Genomic DNA, 23,986 nt, shown 5'->3' on the forward strand with positions numbered 1-23,986 from the left:
CACAATTTTTGTTCTCATCCTGAAGCAAAGTTCTTAACCTGAGGCACTATTTCTGGGTTAGCGGAGTCTGTAACCTGAAGCGTATGTAACCTGAAGCGTATGTAACCCGAGGTACCACTGTAATAGAACATACCTGCAGAGCAGAAGAACACATTCAGCAAATTATACCTCTCCTTTGTAAATTACGTGTCATTCCTGAGACAGACGGATGGTCACTTCTTGCTATCCCAGGACCCATTTACAGTCTCTGCCTTAAAGCTCCCTTGGTTTTACACCAGATCTATTCAGTACTTCCCCCTAGACTTTCAAGACCAGACTGCCCTGTTAATCCCTTTTCTGTGTAGGTGCCTTTTCGTAAAGCGCATGTTAAATGTTTTTTAAATATGTGGTTAAAATATGAAGCCTAAATAATAAGATGAAACCAGGCAGAGGGCCTTCTCACTAGTGGGGCCCACCCTGTGGAAATGTCCTCCCATCAGACGTCAAGGAAATGTCAATGTCAGTTTCTAATGTTTGCTGTTTTATTGTGTTTTTAATATTTGGAGTGGCTGGGGAGATCCGGCCAGTTGGGCAGCATATAAATAATAAAATTATTATTATTAATCTAAATTGTCTCTGCAAATTGATATTCCACATAGGACCTCAAAACTCTAATCTTCAAACCTTACATTAGAATTTTTGGGATGGCTGCTTTTGTCTGAGGTGTAAATTTCTATTTTTAATTGCATAGTGCTGTGTGGCAAATACTCAGGCTTGATGGACAAATCTGAATTTTGCCACAGTTCCCGAAGTCTCCTACTTCCCCAGGTCCTTCCTAAGCAATCTGAGACTTTGTCGCCTTGTCTGTCTTCTTCATATCTCTTCTGGTCCTGGGAGACCGGGGACGGGGGTGAAGCTGGTCACAGCAGGACGGGGAGACAGCCTGCATTATCTCTGCCTTTTAGCCCCCCCCCTACTTTTGCCTCTGATTCTGGACTGCTCTCTGTGACGTTGGAAAATGTCAATCACATCTCCTACCTGGGCAGTTATCTTTCCACAAGGGCCGACATTGATGCCGAAATCCAGCAATTCCTGAGCTCTGAAAGTCCAGCTTTCTCCTGGTTCAAGTGCAGAGTGTTTGAGGACTGGGACATTCTCAGGGAAACCAAAATGCTTGTTTTACAAAGCTATTGTACTACCAACCTTACTGTATGCTTGTGAAACATGGACCACTTATAAACGTCATCTTCAACTCCTCAAAAGTTTCCATCAACCGTGTCTCCGAATTTTGTTTCACATCACTTGGGAAGATAGGTGAACTAATGCCAGTGTACTGGAAGAAGCAAAGATCACCAGTGCTGACGCGATAATTCTTCAACGTCAACTTCATTGGACTGGTCATGTTGTGTGGATGCCTGATTATTGTCTTCCAAAGCAACTACTCTATTCTGAACTTAAAAATGGAAAGCGTAATGCTGGTGGTCAACAAAAGAGGGTTAAAGACTGTTTCAAGGCAAATCTTTAAAAATGTAGTATAAACACTGACAACTGGGAAACACTGACCTGTGAGCGCTCCAGTTGGAGAACAGCCTTTATGAAAGGTGTCATGGGCTTTGAAGACATTCAGACTCAGGATGCAAGGGAGAAACATTCTAAGAGGAAGATATGCTTGGCAAATCCACACCGTGATCAACTCCTGCCCAGAAACCAATGTCCCCACTGTGGAACATGTGGATCCAGAATTGGCCTTCACAGTCACTTACGGACTCATTGTTAAAACCTTGTTTATGGAAGACAATCTTACAGTGGTACCTCTAGATACGAACGGGATCCATTCCGGAGCCCCGTTCGCATCCAGTGGTAAACATAACTAGCGATGGCACGTCTGCGCACGAGCGTGTCACTTTTTGACGCTTCTGCGCATGCGCGTGACGTCATTTTGAGCATCTGAGAATGCGCAAGCGGCGAAACCTGGAAGTAACGCGCTCCGTTACTTCCGGGTTGCCGAGGAGCGCAACTCGAATGCGCGCAACTCGAAGCGTATTTAACCCGAGGTATGACTGTACTTGGCTGTGAGTGATCGTCAAAGAAGAAGACTCTCCCAGCTCACTAAACCCTGTTATCTCTTCAGCTTCTGAAACCACCTCCTCCCTCTTCTCCTTCTCCATCACCATCCCACCACCAACCCCCTGACTCTGAGCCTTCTTCCAGCCGGTTCCTTCTACCACTCTGCATCCAGCCAGTTCGTGACGGTGACAGTTCAACTTTAAAATAACTGAATAAATAGTTGTAGAAATTTATTGAAATAATAATAAGAATATCTTTATTGTCATTGCCCCCTTCGGGGACAACGAAATTACTTGACTGCTACGTTAAACACTAATTAAACAATACAGTATAATACAGCAAGGGAGATTAGATGACTTTCAAAGTCCGGGCTTCCCATTCAGGGCCAAGATCGCTCTGGAGAAGAAGCTGTTCTTAAGACGGCTCGTTCTTGTCTTCATCGTCCTGTATCTCCGTCCCGAGGGCAAGAGCTCGAAGAGACAGTAACCAGGATGCGATGGATCTTTTGCTATGTCCAGTGCCTTCCTATGGCATCTTGTGACATAAATCTGCTCTAAGGTGGAGAGTGGGCAGCCAACAATGCTCTCTGCTGCCTTAACAACCCTGCACAACCCCATCCTGTCCTGAGTAGTACAGCTTCCGTACCACACACATAAGCCATAAGTGAGCACGCTCTCAATGGCACAGTGATAGAAGGCAAGCAGCAGTTTCTGCGGAAGATGGTTTTTCCTTAAATATTCAGGGTGTTGGGCTATTCGTGACAAAATTGAAACCAAACTTGTTTTTATGTTCTGATAATGTTTCTCTTCATCTTTGTCTCACGTGGGATGATCCTTCCCCTTTGACACTTTCTAAATTTTCTTTTGTCTTTTGCTTTCTCATCCTCAATTTTCCCCAGTTCTGAAGCAATATAATTGGCGTATGTGAATTTTTTTATGTTCCTGAAGTCATAGACATTTTTAAAATAGCAAAATGAGAAAGTTACATAGAAACTTTCAATGAGGTCTGCTTTATATATATATATATATAAAAATCAAGCCGTAAAAGTTATAAAAAGGCACATATATGTTTCTGTTCTAATCCTATAATTTTTCTGTAGAGGCCGAATCGCCTGTGGTGCTTGTTATTTTTGAAAGAGAATAATATTTATTTTAATAACAAGAGAAGAAATTATACATATTGGTTCTCAGGAAACATTTTTGTAGAAATGAATCTCACTGACATCTTACTGATGGCTGTCGCAAATAAAGATTCATTCATTATTCTCACTGACAAACGTGCTCCTGTTAACATCTCCAGGATTTCCTTGACACACCTGCATACAGAATATGCGAATATTCACAATTTCCTTCATGTTTACTGAGGTCATGTTGTGAGAGAAACATTAAAATATCAGTCTACTAAAGATTGATGTTTTGTTTTGTGTTTTTTAAAATAGAACACTTGACTAATATTATTCATAGATTCCATCTTGCTGTGACATTTTTGGATTAGAAAAAGAGTGGTGTTGGATTTCACTTTTCAGAGTGAACATTTTAATGGAGACAGGCCTAAATCATGGAGCTCTGTCATTATGGGGTGTGAAAGACGTGCCCCAAACTTTTGTGATGTCTTCAACGTCTGTTGTTTACCAATGAGGAGGAACCGCAGAGTGCAGCCGAAGGTAACCCTTGTTGAAAGTTTGTTTTGCTTCTTTCCTGCAAACTGTGTGTGTCTATGTTGGTTCATAATACGGCTGTTGCAGTGTGATATGGGCATTCCGCCATACGGTATGGGAACAGAAGTATATTTTAACTTGTATATTCTGTGTTAAGTAGAAGCTGCTATGATTTAGCTAAATTACTATTACTTTTTCAATTTTTAATTTTCAAAATTTTCACAAAAGAAAAGCAAAAAAACATAAAAAAGGGAAAGATAAGTCAATCTTACAGCATTCTTAGACTAAGATGAATGTTACAATATACATAGTAAAATTGTTTAGAAATCTAAGATATTATAAATATATACTTATAATAACATTGAAAAGAAAAACAACTGGAAAAGTGTTAAAACTAAAAATTCCTATCGATCAATAAGCAATATTCAACCAATTCAAACCAATACTAGGGTATTTTGTACACAAAATCCTTCATGTTGGATTGAATCCCTTATCAATTTATTGTTTTGTTGACTTTCGCCTAACTCTTTGCGGTTTCAATTCAACTTACTCCTATTTTTAATCTGTATTTAATTGTTTGTCCTCACCTTGGGGTGAAAAAGTAATATTTTTCTATCTGTGAAATTTATTCTAGACACAGCCAAGTGTTATTATTGGAACCGTGTTTTGTCAAATAGTTACTAAAACATTCCCATTATTTTTCAACCTTATCTACCGATTTGTTTCTTATTAACTCCGTCATTTTAGCGAGTTCCAAGTACTCACATAATTTTAATTGCCATTCCTCTCTTGTTGGTGTTGATTCGTTCTTCCAATATTTCGCTATTAAGATTCTGGCTGCTGTAACTGCATAAAGAAACAGTCTTTTGGTTTTGTTTAGAATGTTTATTGTTAAAATGCCTAATAAAAACATTTCTGGGTTTTTGTTTTTTTCTGAAATGTATGTTTTAGCATTTTTTAAAACTCTTCATAAATCATGTCCTAAATTACTATTACTATGATTTCTGAAGAAAAGAAAAAGGTGCACTTTTTTTTAAAAAAAGAGGGAGGAAATACTTGATGAGTTTATTAAAGCAGGACAAGTGATCCAAGTAAACATATAGGTCTATTTATCCTGAAGTCTAAAAGGCAAGTTCCATCTGTCTCCAGGCAATTATAATATAGCACACTTTCAAACAGCTTTACATTACAACTGGTTGGTTTCACTGTGCTGCGTTTGTGTCTTTTAATGGACTGAACAGAGTGAAAGATAATGAGTTATGGGGGTGCTTAGTTTATTTTTGGGTTGCTATTTTGGTAAAATCTGTTAATATTGTTTTAGTGATTCTAAATGCCGTATTAATTTGTTCACCCTGTAATATGACTTTTGTTGCAATTGTGCTGTTTAGCTATCTTTTTTAGTTGTTTCGTTAATGGTATTTTGTAGATTGTAATTGTTTCGCTGATGATTTGTTAATTGCTTGGTGAGATTTATGCTGTGTTTGTGATGTTCTGTTCTGTTATTGTTATGTATGGTTTGTAAACCGCTTTGCAATTCATTTGAAAGAAAAATGCATGGCAGTATAATAAAGCAAAGCCAAGCAAACTTGCCAACTCTGAAATAAACTGAGAGGGAAACTTTGTTTAATTTTTTAAAAAAATTATTTAGTTTTTCAGTTTAAAGTTTTGCAGTCAATTATCAACAACCAACATAAAAACATGATTCCAAAGAATTTCCTGAACTTCCCTCCTCCCCTTTGTGGGTCCTTTTGTTAACCATTTTCTCCTGCATCTTTTATAATGATCCAAATCTTTTACATCTCCATATATTCAAAATTCAACATTAAACTACAAATATTATTCCAATCCTATTAAAAAAATTAACTGTTTGCAATGGTTTTTAAGATAAATTATAATTTCCCCCCATTTCTTATTAAAATTTTGGTGTTCCTGGTTTCTGATTCTTCCTGTCATTTTTGCCATTTTGGCATAATCCGTCAACTTAATCTGCCATTCTTCTCTGGTCGGGACTTGGTCTTTTTTCTGTCTCTGGGCTATTAACATCCGAGAAACTGTGGGACTTTGATTAAAAAATTAGCCTCCATTCCTTGTCATTTCCCCTTTCCTGAAAAAAAAAAATTTTTTCTTTCCTGTCCTGAATATATTACAAATAGGATTCCACATATGTGGAGTTCAGGTTGCTGCTGGAAATTACTTCCTGGTGAACACTCTCAGTCTATTTTCCTAACTTCTGTGGGAAGGGTCTGGATTCTATTGCAGGGGTTGGCAAGGTTTACCTCGCCTGGGCCGCTTCACTCCAGCAGAGATCCTTCCTTGGGCCGGATCACACACACGTGTGAGTGTGCGTGTCTGCATCTGTGCAGACGCGATTTCCAGTGCAGCGTGCAGGAACTCACGGAGAGGGTGGCTCGGTTCAGGGCTGTCTCAAGGGCCAATTAAACAACCCCCGTGGCCCTATTGTTTTGTGCCAGGCAGAAGAAACCCACTCTACTCTTCTAAATCCTCTGGCTTGTCCAGGAGCCAGTATTTTCCTATACTAAAGGACACAAAGGAGAGCAGTTAGTTCACTTCTTGCAGCAGGCAAAACTCGTTAATCAATTTGCTGTGTAAATCTGTTTGCTCATGATTTCATATACCCCGCAAAAGTTATTTTTTAATGTTTTAAATACTTTATGAAACCAAATCCAAACTATTTCTTTTTGTGCTAACTTTATTTATCCCATTAGAAATTAAATAGCAGCATAAGTGTGCTCCCGCACCTGGAGTGCCAAGTTAAGAGCAATTTGGTTTCAAGTGCTGTGAAGCCGCAGCAGCAAGATGCTATCCTTCCGCAAATAACCGCCAAGAACTTGCAGAATGTCAATGCGTTGCATCAGGTAAGCCAGACAGAGCTTAGTACTACGTTTTTACGTTTCATTGTTGTGGTTAGAAAAGTTGCAGAATATCGTGTATGTAGATGCGTGCATCTCATGGTGTCAGAATTTTTTTTTATAAAGGTTGATGTTTACCAGGCATTCTTAAGATTTTCAAAATTGCAGGAAGATATTCTGAGTTCTTTAGTAAATAGAGATCATGTTGATGGTAGAAGGAACCCTACCTAGCCTGGTAGAAAAGCTCAGGCCTTATATACAGTAACCCTTGCCTCCAAATCCAGGATGTGGTGCCCTCTTGCAGAAGATAAGAGCACAGACACACACAGAGGGCCCCAAGAGAATGTTGAGACAAACATGGGGTGTGTTCTGTAGAGTGTGTCCTCCCTAGAAGAAGGCACGTGTTGCGGTGAGACCTGGAGACTGGCCTCCTGTGTTGTGGGTGGGTATATTGGATAGTCACAACACCCAATTGGTAGGTCCCTCGATGTTGGGTTTAATCTGGCCAATGGGGTGCAGTCTAAACGGGTTGAGGGACCTATATAAACCCATGCACGTGACCCAGAGCTTCCTCTTTCGGCTTGTGCATCGGAACACCCGCCCACCTCTCCCTATATTTAGGGCATTTTGCGCTTGACCTTGCTATGCCATCGTGTGTCGTCTGTCATTGGGACAGGGGCACGGCAGGAATTTCCCCCACTTGGCTGATTGGCTGGTGCCATTTGGGTTTCGCCTCCCGCGTAGCAAATCGCCACAACTTGTAAAGTTGTGGATAGGCTCTGGTTCAGGTGATAGGGATGGGAGAACACTCTCGCCATCCCTATGTGAAGGGTGTTCCGTTAAAGGAATCCAGGGACTCAACTTGGTTTGGTCAACCCCCGAGAAGGGGTTGTGCCCATGCCTGAGTCCAGGGGAGCATCTGGGGAGTAAACATAGTCTGTTCCCGGGCTTTTCACCCACCTCAGGTGTTCACCTTTGGCTGATCTATGATAGAGCTCTGGGTCAGTGCTACCTGCAAGGGTGCAGAAAGCTAGTCGAACCAGAGCCTATGCAACCACTCACCTTCTGTAATCAATAAAGTTGTGGCCTAAATTCTGGCAAAAACCAAATCTAAAATTTGAGTCAAATGTGTGTTTATCTAGGGAGGGGGTGTCTCTTGGTCTGAACACACAACCAGTTTTCTGCATGGAACATTGAGCCCTTTTGGTCCATCCTTTTCACTGAAGGTGGGGAAAATCTGACACCCCCCCCCCAGCAGAGAAATACCAGTTCCTGTCCATACATATGTGCCTATATGCCTAAGGATGCAGAAGGCTCTTCATTGCCTTCATTACAGCTGTCTAAAGATGGCCTCTGTTGTTGTTTTAATCAGACGAGAATTACTCATTTGAAATTATTTTACTGTAGAGATGGACTGAGAAAAAGGGGCTGAGATGTATGGACTTAAGGCATGTATTTTACAAAGCACCGTATTACTCTTTAGCAGGAAAACAGAGCCCCAGGCCAATCATTTCCTTCAGCTCCTCGTGAAAACAGTGCTATAGTTCTGTCCAGCAAGACAGAAACAGAAAAAGGCCACAGTCTAAAGCTGCCTCTGACTTCAGCAGGTACAAATTTTGAATGCTATTTTTTTTTTAACAGAAGCAAATTGATGGACAAAATTGAGACAAATGCTTGAATGAGACTTGGAGTGGGTAAATTGTTGTTGTTTAGTCACTTAGTCATGTCCGACTCTTCATGACCCCATGGACCAGAGAACGCCAGGCACTCCTGTCTTCCACTGCCTCCCACAGTTTGGTCAAACTCATGCTGGTAGCTTCGACAACACTGTCCAAACATCTCATCCTCTGTCGTCCCCCCTCCCAACATCAGGGTCTTTTCCAGGGAGTCTTCTCTTCTCACGAGGTGGCCAAAGTACTGGAGCCTCAGCTTCAGGATCTGTCCTTCCAGTGAGCACTCAGGGTTGATTTCCTTAAGAATGGAGGAGGTTTGATCTTCTTCAAGTCCATGGGACTCTCAAGAGTCTCCTCCAGCACCATAATTCAAAAGCATCAATTCTTCGGTGATCAGCCTTCTTTATGGTCCAGCTCTCACTTCCAGACATCACTACTGGGAAAACCATGGCTTTAACTATACGGACCTTTGTTGGCAAGGTGATGTCTCTGCTTTTTAAGATGCTGTCTAGGTTTGTCATTGCCTTTCTCCCAAGAAGCAGGCGTCTTTTAATTTTGTGACTGCTGTCACCATCTGCAATCATCATGGAGCCCAAGAAAGTAAAATCTCTCACTGCCTCCATTTCTTCCCCTTCTATTTGCCAGGAGGTGATGGGACCAGTGGCCATGATCTTACTATTTTTGGTGTTGAGCTTCAGACCATATTTTGCGCTCTCCTCTTTCACCCTCATTGAAAGATTCTTTAATTCCTCCTCACTTTCTGCCATCAAGGTTGTGTCATCTGCACATCTGAGGTTGTTGATATTTCTTCAGGCAATCTTAATTCATCCAGCCCAGCCTTTCGCATGATGAATTCTGCATATAAGTTAAATAAACAGGGAGACAATATACAGCCTTGTCGTACTCCTTTCCCAATTTTGAACCAATCAGTTGTTCCATACCCAGTTGTAACTGTAGCTTCTTGTCCCACATAGAGATTTCTCAGGAGACAGATGAGGTGATCAGGCACTCCCATTTCTTTAAGAACTTGCCATAGTTTGCTGTGGTCGACACAGTCAAAGGCTTGTGCATAGTCAATGAAGCAGAAGTAGATGTCTTTCTGGAACTCTCTAGCTTTTTCCATAACCCAGCACATGTTTGCAATTTGGTCTCTGGTTCCTCTGCCCCTTCAAAATCCAGCTTGCACTTCTGGGAGTTCTCGGTCCACATACTGCTTAAGTCTGCCTTGTAGAATTTTAAGCATAACCTTGCTTGAATGAGACTTGGAGTGGGTAAATACAGTATATAAGCTATAAAATGGGGTAGTGGTGGGGAAACCTTGGTTCAAACCACATCCCAACTGTGAACTTACTTGCAGATCTCAGGCCAGCCTTTCAGTTTTCCCACTCCAATTTGCACTACAGGGGTAATAATAATAGTGGGTGGCGATGGGGGTTAAACCACAGAGCCTAGGACTTGCCAATCAGAAGATCGGCGGTTCGAATCCCCGCGACGGGGTGAGCTCCCGTTGCTTGGTCCCTGCTCCTGCCAACCTAGCAGTTCGAAAGCACGTCAAAGTGCAAGTGGATAAATAGGTACCACTCCGTCGGGAAGGTAAACAGCGTTTCCGTGCACTGCTCTGGTTCGCCAGAAGCGGCTTAGTCCTGCTGGCCACATGACCCGGAAGCTGTACACCGGCTCCCTCGGCCAATAAAGCGAGATGAGTGCTGCAACCCCAGAGTCAGCCACGACTGGACCTGATGGTCAGGGGTCCCTTTACCTTTACTGAGCTCACTGATGCAGGGACACTAAAACTAAACTAGCCTCCTCTAACCCGGTGTTCTCCATATGTTTTTATTCTGCACCTCCCAGCAGCCATAGCCAGCATTTTTGGGGAACTGCTTTAAACAGCATATTCTGAGAGATGGGGAGCATGAGGAAATGAGTTATTTATTACATGATGGTTAAGTTATTTATAGGCCAGGAAGATACTGCCATCAGCTCTTGAAGTTGGTCCATCAATATTTTGTACAATTTGTTTGCTTTAGTATTTAAATTGTAAGCTGCATTGGGTTCCTTGGCAGAATTTATAGGTGCAATAAATAAATGAACACAATATCCAATGTTTGATTTTTGTCTCCAAATCAGAAGCCTTGAAACATTTTAAAAACCAGCTAACAACATATGAGCAGCGGGAGATTAAGGAATATAGAGAGCTGTGGTTTCTTGGACTGGGAGCTAAAAAGATTGAAGCCTATCCTGATGCAGAGAACAACAGTTCCTATGATGATGATCATGGCTCCTACAAAAAGGTAAGAGGCTGAAAGTGCAGTATTGCTTTGGCATCCGTGACTGTGGAAACAATGCAGAACTATTGGTGTTCATCTTGTGTAAGAGCTGTCCAATGAGAGGAAGTGAAGAGTAATTTTCTCATTGCATTTAATAAATCCTGGCTCAGAAATATGAATATTGGGGACTCATAATGCTCACCTCTCACCTAGCCAACAAAGGTCCATATAGTAAAAGCTATGGTTTTCCCAGTAGTGATGTATGGAAGTGAGAGCTGGACCATAAAGAAGGCTGATCGCCTGAGAATTGATGCTTTTGAATTATGGTGCTGGAGGAGACTCTTGAGAGTCCCATGGACTGGAAGAAGATCAAACCTCTCCATTCTTAAGGAAATCAGCTCTGAGTGCTCACTGGAAGGACAGATCGTGAAGCTGAGGCTCCAATACTTTGGCCACCTCATGAGAAGAGAAGACTCCCTGGAAAAGACCCTGATGTTGGGAAAGATGGAGGGCACAAGAAGAAGGGGACGACAGAGGACGAGATGGTTGGACAGTGTTCTCGAAGCTACCAGCATGAGTTTGACCAAGCTGCGGGAGGCAGTGGAAGAAAGGAGTGCCTGGCATGCTCTGGTCCATGGGGTCACGAAGAGTCGGACACGGCTAAACGACTAAACAACAACAACAAATTCTCACCTCAAATATGAGATGAGCATTTACAGCCCTATATTCTTCTTCAGCTTGGATTTTGATCTAAAATGAGAAGATTTTAATCTGAGCCAGAGTCTTTATTGTAATCCCTGCGTTCCTTCTACCCACATGTCACTGGGTGATGAATGCATGGAACATGTACTTGTGTTTTGTTCATGGAGTCACTGAATCACAGAACTGTAGAGTTTGAAGGGACCCCGAGAGTCATCTAGTCCAGCCCTGTGCAATGCAGTAATCTCAGCTAAAGCATCCATGACAGATGGCCATCCAACCTCTGTTTAAAAACTTTCAAGGAAGGAGAGTCCATCACCTCCCAAGGGGGTCTGTTCCACTGTCAAACAGCTCTTACCGTCAGGAAATTCTTTCTGATGTTTTGTCGGAATTTACTTTGTTTAACTTGAAGCCATTGGTTCAAGTCTTACCTACCAGAGCAAGAGAAAACAAGCTTGCTCCATCTTCCATGTGACAGCTCTTGAGATATTTGAAGATGACTATCACATCTCCTCTCAACCTCCTCTTATCCAGGCTAAACATACCCAGTTCCCTCAACCAGCTTGGGTTCCAGACCCTTGATCATCCTGGTCACCCTCCTCCTGCACACATTCCAGCTTGTCAATATCCTTCTGAAATTGTGGTGCCAAAAACTTGACACAGAATTCCAGGTATGGCAGAAGAGAGAGGTACTATTTTTCCCCTTGATCTGCACACTAGACATTTGTTGATGCAGACTAGAATAGCATTCTAGAGCCAGTGTGGTGTAGTGGTTAAGAGCGGTAGTCTCGTAATCTTGGGAACCGGGTTCGCGTCTCCGCTCCTCCACATGCAGCTGCTGGGTGACCTTGGGCTAGTCACACTTCTTTGAAGTCTCTCAGCCCCACTCACCTCACAGAGTGTTTGTTGTGGGGGAGGAAGGGAAAGGAGGATGTTAGCTGCTTTGAGACTCCTGAAGGGGAGTGAAAGGTGGGATATCAAATCCAAACTCCTCCTCCTCCTCCTCCTCCTCCTCCTCCTCCTCCTCCTCCTCCTCTTCTTCTTCTTCTTCTTCTTCTTCTTCTTCTTCTTCTTCTGTATTGCACTGTTGATGCATGTTCAGCTTGTGATCTGCTAGGACCCTAGGTCCTTTTAGCACCAGAGATACAAGGGCACGTACTACTTTTGCTTTCCACTTTTTGTCGCCTTGTATAGGTTCTAAGTGATCATATCGCATACAGATATGAAATACTGGCTGTTATTGGGAAAGGATCATTTGGGCATGTTGTGAAGTGTTTGGACCACAAGACAGGTGAAAAAGTAGCAGTGAAGATAATAAGGAACAAAAAGAGGTACGGTATGTCAAAAGTTTTATAAACTTTATCAAGATTCCACAATGTTAGATGTTAGTTGAATAGAAATTTTTTTTATATTTAATTGTGATTTGTTTTATTATTTTAGCAGAAAATGGGAGTGGTTTTAATCAGTGTTTAGCCAGAAAACTCGCACAATTTTTTCAGCTAACAAGAAATTTTAGAAATTATTGTTACAGCTTTCTGACTAAACAAACAAAATTCATATTCAGGTTTTCAAAATTGTAAGTTGTTTCAAGGGCTAGTTTTGGTGTGAAGATCTTGGGGAGGTTTCTAACTGCTTGACATGGTTAGAAGCCCCCTCTGGACTTCACACTAAACACATGATGAGGAACACGCATAGTGCACATGGGACAAGCCCTCCTGTGATCAGACAAGTATAGAAAGTCACATTCAGCTTTGTATTTTGTGTAGTGTGCCTGTGCTAAGAGTAATTTGCCTTAAGTGCTATTTTCAACAACACACGGGAATGATCTAGCTTCAGCTTGTGTAAAAAAATGAAAACCAAAACCCTTCTGTTGCACTTAGATTTCATAATCAAGCCTTGGTAGAAGTCAGCATCCTCAATGCTCTACGGCAAAAGGATGAAGACAATGCTCACAATGTCGTCCACATGAAAGAATATTTTTACTTCCGTAATCATTTCTGCATTTCCTTTGAACTGTTAGGGTAAGACAACTTTTCCTTATCTATAATAACAATTACGTAAACCGTTGTGTATATTTATGCCCAAATTGGAGATGGGGGAATGGGAGGGGAAGCAATCACTAAGTTTTCACATTTCCATTCCACAAGCATAGACATTTCTTTAAGCAGTATAATGGAGATCTGATCATTGCTCTGTATCAAGTTGCATATTGCAGATCCACTTATAATTTTTGAAAGTATGAAACTGCCTTATATGGAGCCTGAACGTTCAAGCATCATTCATTGTGCCAATCCTGAGGGAGTAGTCCATTGGATGCCCCTTGATCCATGGGTTCCATGGGGAATAGGCCCAAATGTGAGTCCCAGTTATTAGCAAGATTCATAATAGTGCAGTACCTTTGGCTTTAATTGAGGATTCCTACAGCCACGAAATTAAAAGACGCCTGCTTCTTGGGAGAAAAGCAATGACAAACCTAGACAGCATCTTAAAAAGCAGAGACATCACCTTGCCAACAAGGGTCCGTATAGTTAAAGCTATGGTTTTCCCAGTAGTGATGTATGGAAGTGAGAGCTGGACCATAAAGAAGGCTGATCGCCAAAGAATTTGTGCTTTTGAATTATGGTGCTGGAGGAGACTCTTGGGAGTCCCATGGTTTGCCAATAAGATCAAACCTCTCCATTCAGAAGGAAATCAGCCCTGAGTGCTCACTGGAAGGACAGATCCTGAAACTGAGGCTCCAGTACTTTGGCCACCTCGTGAGAAGAGAAGACTCCCTGGAAAAGATCCTGATGTTGGGTAAGATGGAGGGCACAAGGAGAAGGGGATGACAGAGGACGAGATGTTTGGACAGTGTTCTCGAAGCTACCAGCATGAGTTTGACCAAACTGCAGGAGGCAGTGGAAGACAGGAGTGCCTGGCGTGCTCTGGTCCATGGGGTCATGAAGAGTCAGACATGACTAAACGACTAAACAACAACAACATCACCCTTTACCCAGGCAATACACTTTGGGGGGTTCTTTTGAGAGTTCAGCCTGGTCTCAGTGTCTTTGCTAGGCTGGGGCTAGGGCCTCACTAACTTCTGAGCAGGCCTGGCCTGAGACATATCCCATCGCTGAAACAGGTTCTCACCATCTTTGGCATTTCCAGTCGCTCCTGGTAAATCATGAAAAACTAATTTTCAGAGTCTAAAAAACAATCTAATTTCCCCCCTTTCCCTCTTCTTTTTGTGTAGACTGGAATGCATGTATTATGAGCCCTTAAAATATTTAGAAACTCCAACTTTTATATCTTTAAAACGAATACACACGCGTACACACAAGAGAATGATTTGAAGTTGATACTGGGCCATCTGACATAGGTGCTTTTGTCGAGATTCCTGCATTTCCCTCTCATTTCCACATTTCTACGGTTCTATTCTTTTGAATAACCATAATGAAAGATGGTGGTTTTTCTGTCATCTGAGAACCCAAGCTGTTCTGGTACGGTTTGCTGTGGTATGGTAGAACTAATTTCCTACCGGGAAGATTTTTATGGTGTTCCAGTGTTGTACCCCTTGGAAGTGATCTTTTTTGATGAAACTTTCAAAGTATTTACAGCCACGGGCTCCTTTGGAAGGAAGATCCGGGTGAAAATTTAATAAATAAATTATATAAAAATCAGAAGTCATTAAGGGGACCTATCCAGGCATTTGTGCAGCTTTGATGCATGGTAACTGCCCAATGGAGGAAATGGAGGCAGTGAGAGATTTTATTTTCTTGGGCTCCGTGATCACTGCAGATGGTGACAGCAGTCACGAAATTAAAAGACGCCTGCTCCTTGGGAGAAAGGTGATGGCAAATCTAGACAACATCTTAAAAAGTAGAGACATCACCTTGCCAACAAAGGTCCGTATAGTTAAAGCCATGGTTTTCCCAGTAGTGATGTATGGAAGTGAGAGCTGGACCATCAAGAAGGCTGATTGCCGAAGAATTGATGCTTTTGGATTCTGTTGCTGGAGGAGACTCTTGAGAGTCCCATGGACTGCAAGAAGATCAAACCTATCCATTCTTAAGGAAATGAGCTCTGAGTGCTTACTGGAAGGACAGATCATGAAGCTGAGGCTCCAATACTTTGGCCACCTCATGAGAAGAGAAGACTCCCTGGAAAAGACCCTGATGTTGGGAGAGATGGAGGGCACAAGGAGAAGGGGACGACAGAGGACAAGATGGTGGACAGTGTTCTTGAAGCTACCAGCATGAGTTTGACCAAACTGCGGGACGCAGTGGAAGACAGGAGTGCCTGGCGTGCTCTGGTCCAGCTTGTCACGAAGAGTCGGACATGACTAAACGACTAAACAACAACAACAACAACAACTGCCCAATTCAGTTTTCACTCCAATCATCATTAGCTGCTGTGCTTCATTGATCACAGTGCTCAGCAGCTGCCATTAGAGATGCTGAAACCTTTATGAGGTAACTAGATAGCCATACTTTTGCTCCAAAGGGTGTAAATATTCTGACATGGTCTTCGACTTTAAGTGCCTTGTGTTCAGATTTTATCCTTTCCGTCAGAAGTAGAATAAAGGAATATATATATTCTGCCGTTTAAAATTGTTCACAGTATAATGTGTAAATACTTTTTTTTTCTCACCCCGCAGTATAAATTTGTATGAACTAATCAAGAAAAATAATTTCCAAGGTTTTACACTGGGTTTGATTCGTAGATTCACCCTCTGTATATTAAGATGCTTACAGTTGTTGTACACAGAAAAGATTATTCACTGTGATCTAAAGCCTGTAAGTACAACCATTTTATATATCATTGCAGATTTTGTGTAATGAAGCATAGTCCAAGTCTTTAAAGGTAAAGGGACCCCTGACAGTTAAGTCCAGTCACGAACGACTCTGGCATTGTGGCACTCATCTCGCTTTACAGGTCGAGGGAGCCGGCGTTTGTCTGCTTCCGCAGACAGTTTTTCCGGGTCATGAGGCGAACCAGAGCAGCACAAAAAAATGCCGTTTACCTTCCCACCTCAGCGATACCTATTTATCTACTTGCACTGGTGTGCTTTCAAACTGCTAGGTTGGCAGGAGCTGGTGACTGAGCAATGAGAGCTCACCCCGTCGCGGGGATTTGAACCACTGACCTTCTGATCGGCAAGTCCAAGCGGCATGGTGGTTTAAACCACAGCACCACCCACGTCCCTCTAGTCCAAGTCTTTAGACAATACTAAAGATTATTGTTTCCAAAATTGCATAACATTATTTTTCTCTCCCTCACTTAAAATCTTCTGGGCCCCTTGTCAGTGGCTAATTTTTTAACTCTCATGCACATTATGGATTGTTATTTACACCAAGGAGTAGAAAAATATGTAAACATTCCCCCCCTTAAACTGTGTTGTTTCATATTCTGTGTATTCTACTGTGTATTCTACAGTATTCCCCCCCCGTGTGTGTGTGTGTGTGTGTGTGTATTTCTGTGTAATGAGTTCATTTGAATGAATGGGGTCAGTTAGGTCCTAACAAGATGGGACATTATGTGTGTATTTGCATTTAACATGCACTTTAAAAAAAATATGCAAATAGTAGGTGCTGGGGGTGATTACTGCTGCAAGTAGCAAAGGGGAGTTTAACCCTTATCTTCTTGCTTTCTATCCTGGCAAAAATAAATGCTTCTCTGAAGCTGCTATTTGCATTGGAAGGAAAACTCTCATTGCCACTATTTAATGTTATGTCTAGCTTGACTAGATTTCATTGGGTGGACGCGGGTCTACCCAAGGGACGCGGGTGGCACTGTGGGTTAAACCACAGAGCCTAGGACTTGCCGATCAGAAGGTCGGTGGTTCGAATCCCCGCAACGGGGCGAGCTCCCATTGCTCGGTCCCAGCTCCTGCCAACCTAGCAGTTCGAAAGCACGTCAAAGTGCAAGTAGATAAATAGGTACCGCTCCAGTGGGAAGGTAAACGGCGTTTCCGTGCACTGCTCTGTAAGCAGCTTAGTCATGCTGGGCACATGACCCGGAAGCTGTACGCCAGCTCCCTCGGCCAGTAAAGCGAGATGAGCGCCGCAACCCCAGAGTCGGTCACGACTGGACCTAATGGTCAGGGGTCCCTTTACTTTTTACCTAGCTTGACTAGACCTCTTTGAAAGTAAAAGGAAGTGATGAAATACTGAGGTGTAGATGACTCTCATATGGTTAAGCATTCAACATCACAATAGCTGTTTTATGTTGATGCAGCAGTGATGTTTGGAAAGCTTTAACCATTCAGTGAATTTTCCAAATCACTGAGTGTCATATGACCAAATATATAGACCAAAGCATTAGCTTATGTTAGAGATATGATGTTTATTTCCGTTTCCTCTAGTACAGACTCCTAATGAAGGTCTGTTTTCTATGAGACACTGTATATTAAAACCACTTTCCCTTGTTCAGTGGTACCTCGGGTTACATAAGCTTCAGGTTACATACGCTTCAGGTTACACACTCCACTAAGCCAGAAATAGTGCTCCAGGTTAAGAACTTTGCTTAAGGATAAGAACAGAAATTGTGCTCCAGCGACGCGGCAGCAGCGGGAGGCCCCATTAGCTAAAGTGGTGCTTCAGGTTAGGAACAGTTTCAGGCTAAGTACAGACCTCCGGAACGAATTAAGTACTTAACCCGAGGTACCACTGTAATTGGTCTGCTGCCACCCTTAGCCTGGCTTAAATGTGCCATTCGGTGTATAAAAAATGTATATTTGTTCATGCAGGGTTCTATATGCTCAATGTTAGAGAAGTGAGATCTGAAGTTGGTGGAAATGACCCCCATCAAGGAAGGCTTTTCTAATTCCTTTCCAGAGTGGCCCAGCAGGTTTATGTGGCCACTCTATGCAGCAGTTGATTCCCTTTCTGGGGCTAATTTTCATGGCTCCTATGGAACATGATAAAGTCTCAGGGAGGCATGTTCTCAGTGTGGCTGACTAACCTGCCCTTTTCTGACCTGGTCTCTGCCCTTCTGAGCTAAGCATTCAAAGGTGCCAGGGCAGGGGTCAGCAAACTTTTTCAGCAGGGGGCCGGTCCACTGTCCCTCAGACCTTGTGGGGGGCCAGACTATATTTTTTTTGGGGGGGGAATGAACAAATTCCTATGCCTCACAAATAACCCAGAGATGCATTTTAAATAAAAGCACACATCCTACTCATGTAAAGACATGCTGATTCCTGGACCGTCCACGGGCCGGATTTAGAAGGCGATTGGGCCGGATCCAGCCCCTGGGCCTTAGTTTGCCTACCCATGTGCTAAGGAATGGTCAATACTTCTTCAGAATGTAGCCATGTGAGCAAAATGGCAACCTGTAATTTATAAGCATTGTTTGAGTTCTTTCTGATATAGCAACAAATGAATGACCTTTGCGTTCCTGTATGAACGCTCCATCCACAAAATAAGTCACACCTAAAAGAGGATTTCTCACCAGACACCACCATATATTTGCAGGCTGGTTGCTTTTTCCCTGTAAAAATGATTTTGCTGTTAGTCTGCTAACCTGATAGATGTGTGTTGATATTTTCTCTCCCCCTTCTTCGCTTTCCCTCATTTTAGGAGAACATATTAATAAACCAACCCCAACCTGGGCAGGTTTCATTTAAAGTTATCGACTTTGGATCAAGCTGCTATGAACACCAAAGAGGTTTGCAGAAAAGTCAAGTAGATGTAATTTTCTTTATTAGATTTATTAATTTTTGATTTATTTACTTATGTACTTCAAATTCCACATCTTCTGTATAAATTTATAATCCTGGGGCAGCTCACAAGGGAGTAAGAAACAAAGGCACAATGAATTTTTAAATAGTTTTTTTTGAAGTAAAAAGGGAAATCAACTGTTAAGTTGTGGGTGAACATATCAGATGACACAGCGATTCTTCAAACAACTCTTGTTTATTCACAGGCCAGAACAGAACTGAACTGAAGGGTTCAGTCGGCCTGCTTATATAGAGCTCCAGTACAACGTAACTGTAACAACTTTCTAAAACTATCCAATCACTGAACGTCACTTTCGATCCCTTATTTGCATAACTATCTACAGTATCCCCCTGCTGGCCCATCAACACTGGCCTCTGTCCCTCTTTCCTTCCCTCCCTCCTCTGATGCCCTTTCACATCTCTGCCCCCCATTGGCTTGCATGGCTCTTTGTTGCAGCAGCCCTGGCTACAAGCGCCTCAGCTGAATGGTGCCTCTGGGGCTGCCCGGGGGGCAGAGAGTGCTGGGAGCGGAGGTGGCCTTGGAGTAAGCAAGCAAGCCAGTGGGCGAGGGTTCCCAGCCAGCCAGTCCGCCAGTCCTTGCAGTTGGGAATGGACAAACTAGTAGGATACCTGGCAAGCAGGTGTTCCGCTAGCCATTCTTGTACTTACTGTGTGCAAGGCCTGCCTGGGAGCTGAGTTGCGTGTCGAGACCCCGAGACCACCCTCTCGTTGATGAAGAAGACACAGGGACACAGATATTAGGTTAATGTTATTGGGCAAATTTAGGCCACAACCTTATTGGTTACAGAATGTGAGAACTTAAAACCATGGAGAGACCTGGTCTGAACAGAGACATTGGATTCTTATCTCACTATACATGACTAAGCCATTTCTCACCACCTCACCCCTTGCCTTTTCCTGTAAGACCTATTACAGTCGTTAAGAGTCGTCAACAGGCTCATCTCAGCTATCTGCCAATCTCCCATTACCACCACCCTTCTGAGTTATACCCCTCCCCACCTTCTCACTATATAGAAGGATCTTCAGTGTATCTGAATAAGTGTGCATGCACACGAAAGCTCATACCAAGAACTAACTTAGTTGGTCTTTAAGGTGCTACTGGAAGGAATTTTTTTATTTTGACTATGGCAGACCAACACGGCTACCTATCTGTAACTGGTTACAGAATGTGAGTGGTATTGGCTTAGGCATTGGAATTGACCCGACTATATCTGACTCCTGCCCATCACGCCTGCCCTGTCGATGCAAACTAACTCAAGCTCCCTCTGGGTTCCCGACGGGGTCGTGGCATGGCCCTAGCCCAGCCCCGGACTTTGGACAAGCTCCACACCCCCGGATTCCTTTAATGGAATACCCTTAAGCTTGGAGGGGCAGGTGATGGCCACACCTCCCCTCCCCCAGAGCCAGTGTGGTGTAGTGGTTAAGAGCGGTAGACTTGTAATCTGGTGAACTGGGTTCGATTCCCCGCTCCTCCACATGCAGCTGCTGGGTGACCTTGGGCCAGTCACACTTCTCTGAAGTCTCTCAGCCCCACACACCTCGCAGAGTGTTTGTTGTGGGGGAGGAAGGGAAAGGAGATTGTTAGCCGCTTTGAGACTCCTTCGGGTGGTGATAAAGTGGGATATCAAATCCAAACTCTTCTTCAAACCAATGCCTAACTGCCACACGAGCCCAAGGCTCGCCACCAAATACTCTCACACCTACAACCAATCCTTCACGCGCCCTCCAATCCGGCTCACGCCTCAGTTCAAATGTGGCCCAGCCACGCTCCCCCAGCCAGCGAATTGGCTGGCAGACAAATGACATGGCTGGGAACCTCCGGGGGACGCGGGACTTTGTCCCCTGCCCCCGGAGGGGAGTGGGTGGCCATGTGGTCCACCGCAACTCCTTCCCACTGGGAAGCGGAACGGATTTCCCGGTGCTGAAGGGGAGTTTTTCCACCATGCAGGCCAGGCAGCGCCCATGGCTGCCTCCCCAGGTGAGTAAGATGCTGGCCTCATGTTCACCTTTGGCCTGTCTCTGTTGGGCCCCTGAGGCGGGGGCATCCTCTTCCCAAACTCCTGGGGGGCATCGTGAGGAGGTACCTGTCAGAGCTGCTACCAGGTCCCAGCTCACATAGGACCACGCCACACAGCGTCCACTTTAAAAGAGTCTTTATTGAGTTACAGGTTTCATTTCCGAACTGCAGCGTGCAGCTCTACACCTTCTGCCCTAGGTCGGCGAAGACCCATCTGAGTCCCCGCCTCTTGCACACCAGCTTAATACCCTAGCCTTGCTCCACCTCCTTCGCCTCTCCCTACGTCTCTGGGTCCTTCTGCCCCCCTGGGACTCCTCCCTTCTACTCTCCTCTGACGCTGACCCCCCTGATCCTTCCGCTTCCTTTCGGCGGGCTTTGGGACCTGGCTCACTCTCCGGGCTGCTTACTGCTCCAGCTTCCGCTGCATTTGAACTTGGCGCGCGCGCCCAACTCTCTACTTTCCTCTTGACCGTTGCCTCGCTCTCTGAGGAGGGCGTGACCACCCCTGACTCGTGCCCTCCCTCCTGCTGACGGCCTCCGGAACCCGATGCCTGGCTGCCTTCCTCCCTGCTGCTCTCAGTCTTGAGCGTGGGTCCCGACTTCCAGCTGCTGCTCTCTGAATCTCCTCTGTTCCCTTCCTCCTGGGGTGTCCCCCCGGATCCCCCCCTTGCTCTGCTCACTGGGGCTCCCTTTTGGGAGTCCTCTGACTCACTGCTTAGGCTTGGAGATCTCGGGTCGTCATCATCACTCATTCTCCCTTCGGCTTCCTCCCCCTCGCTCTCTGTTTCCACCCTTCTCTGCGTCTCTGCTTCTGAACCCCTGACAGTACCTCTCTTTGGGGTGGATGGGGCAGCTCAGAGACCAGGGTTGGTGGCTGCTGCTGCCCAGAGGACTCCCAGAGAGAGGAAAGAGGAGGCTGAAGGAACACTCCACAAAGAAGGGTGTTCAGAAAGGAGTGAGAGGCTGCCAGCTCTGTAGTCAAGGGGCTCCTGAGCCACACAGGGGTGCCGCAGAAAGAATGTAGTTGGTCAAGTGAGCCATGGACCCAAAAAGGCTGAAAACCTGTGAGCTAGAATATCAACTTTTGCTATATTGATAGTTCAACACACGGTCTTCTAGAAAAGTATGTATAAATAAATAGACTGCAGATAGAATGTAGTTGCTCAAGGGAGCCTTGGACTCAAAAAGGTTGGAAACCAGAGGTCAAGACCAAAATGATGGGAGTTAAGATAAGGAGCTCAGGGGCTTGCATTGAGGCGAGGATCAGTGACCCAGAAACTCCAGCGGGTGCAGAATGCCGCGGCGAGACTCCTTACGGGAGATCACATTCACCCGCTGCTATACCAGCTGCACTGGCTCCCGGTGGAGTACATGATCAGGTTTAAGGTGCTGGTTTTAACCTTTAAAGCCCTATACGGCCTAGGACCCTCATACCTACGGGACCGCCTCTCCTGGTATGTCCCACAGAGGAACTTACGGTCTTCAAACATCCTGAAGGTCCCAGGCCACAGAGAGGTTAGGCTGGCCTCAACCAGAGCCAGGGCTTTTTCGGCTGTCCAATGTTTTTTCCCTGCCTTTTTATTCCAGTGTATACGTATGTCCAGAGTCGATTTTATCGTTCCCCAGAAGTGATTCTTGGTCACCCCTATGCAACCCCTATTGACATGTGGAGTCTAGGGTGTATTATGGCCGAACTCTACACAGGGTACCCACTTTTTCCTGGGGAGAATGAAGTGGAGCAGCTTGCATGTATTATGGAGGTAACTTCTGATTTTAATATTAGCAGGTGTGCAGAAACAACCCAGACTCTAAAGAACAAGTTTAGCTATACACAGGAACTTATGCATGCTCACAAAGGGGATTTCTTTCTTTCTTGCAACATCGCAAGTAGTTTTTGAAACTCCTCTAAGATTTGTCACATAAAGTTCCACTTTATTCCTTACTAGTTCGGCTTCATCTGGAAAACTGTGCACTTTTAGAAGGATATGTAGGTGTTGGGAATGTTCAGAGCAGGACAACAAATATGGAAGGTTGGGCTGATTTCTCCTGGAGAAGACAAGGCTGAGGTGATAGCATTCTTCAGATATCTGAAAGGGTTTTTCATGGAAAACAGCAAGGACCTGTCGCCTGCTACTCCAGAAGGCAAGATTAGGTCTAGTGGACTTAAGGTACAGTAGGGTAGATCTCAGTTGACTATCAGGAGAAACTTCTTAAAGGTAACAGCATTTGGCAATGGGAACAATTATCTTGAGAGGTGCTGCAATCTCCCTAAATGGATGTCTTCGGCGGTTGGACAGCCATCTGTGAGAGATGCTCTTGGGGTTTCCTGCAAAAAGCCAGGGGGTGGGACAATGTGTCCAACTGCGAATCAGATGCCATGCAGAGGTTTACTCTTCCAGAGACACAACTCCATGGAAGTGTGGTCACGGTTCATACCCTCTCCAACAATTCCCCCCCCCCCATACTCTCAACCTGCCTTCCATGCTCCAAGTCATGAATGTCCTTCCAGGCATACACATTCTTTACATGTAATGGTACTTCTCCTTTCTGTTTGAGCCATGCCTTTTGAACAGGTTCTTACCCTCATCTCACCATGTTTCAGTCATGCTTGTTCACATGAAACGAAGGCATCTCTTTCATTACCTGTGAATTTTATCCGTGCGCCTTTATTAAAGTCTGAGGAATTCAATGTGTCAGACAAAAATTATGTCTACCACAAACATTTTAAACACAAATTAGCTAGCGTATGTCTCCGAAGATGCACACACACAGTTGTTTTCTGTGCAAAATATGAAATAAAATGTTGCATTTCAGTGATGACTTGCATACAAGTGGCATTACACTGGCATTAGAGTGCCTGTAAAATGTTTAATATCCCCACAGGAACTCATACAACCCAGAACACAAAGACCAAAATATCACCTAGTGACGGGGAATTGAAATGCGGGATAATAACACAGACCTGTTGGGTGTTTCAATGATTACAAGCAGATTATGTGTGTGAAGTGATTTAAACACTCTAACTCCCAAGTATTAAAAG

General features: G+C 44.0%; 1 protein-coding gene across 3 annotated transcripts in view; it reads left to right on the forward strand.

Moving 5' to 3' along the window:
* The window catches only part of DYRK4 (dual specificity tyrosine phosphorylation regulated kinase 4), a 48,517-nt gene that overhangs the window by 15,950 nt on the left and 8,581 nt on the right, over positions 1–23,986 (forward strand). Inside the window, exons 6-14 of one of the 3 annotated variants that reach the window (XM_082223087.1) lie at positions 3,572–3,709; positions 6,430–6,579; positions 8,057–8,180; positions 10,374–10,537; positions 12,407–12,543; positions 13,093–13,233; positions 15,849–15,987; positions 18,769–18,856; positions 22,534–22,706. In XM_082223087.1, coding sequence (XP_082079213.1) covers positions 3,572–3,709; positions 6,430–6,579; positions 8,057–8,180; positions 10,374–10,537; positions 12,407–12,543; positions 13,093–13,233; positions 15,849–15,987; positions 18,769–18,856; positions 22,534–22,706 — 1,254 coding nt within the window. Of the gene's footprint in view, positions 1–3,571; positions 3,710–6,427; positions 6,580–8,056; positions 8,181–10,373; positions 10,538–12,406; positions 12,544–13,092; positions 13,234–15,848; positions 15,988–18,768; positions 18,857–22,533; positions 22,707–23,986 lie in introns of all 3 variants that reach the window. The other 2 variants (XM_082223086.1, XM_082223085.1) reach the window with 2 other exon arrangements.

The sequence above is a fragment of the Podarcis vaucheri genome (assembly GCF_965113315.1).
Source record: "Podarcis vaucheri genome assembly, chromosome: 5".
NCBI classification, from domain to species: domain Eukaryota; kingdom Metazoa; phylum Chordata; class Lepidosauria; order Squamata; family Lacertidae; genus Podarcis; species Podarcis vaucheri.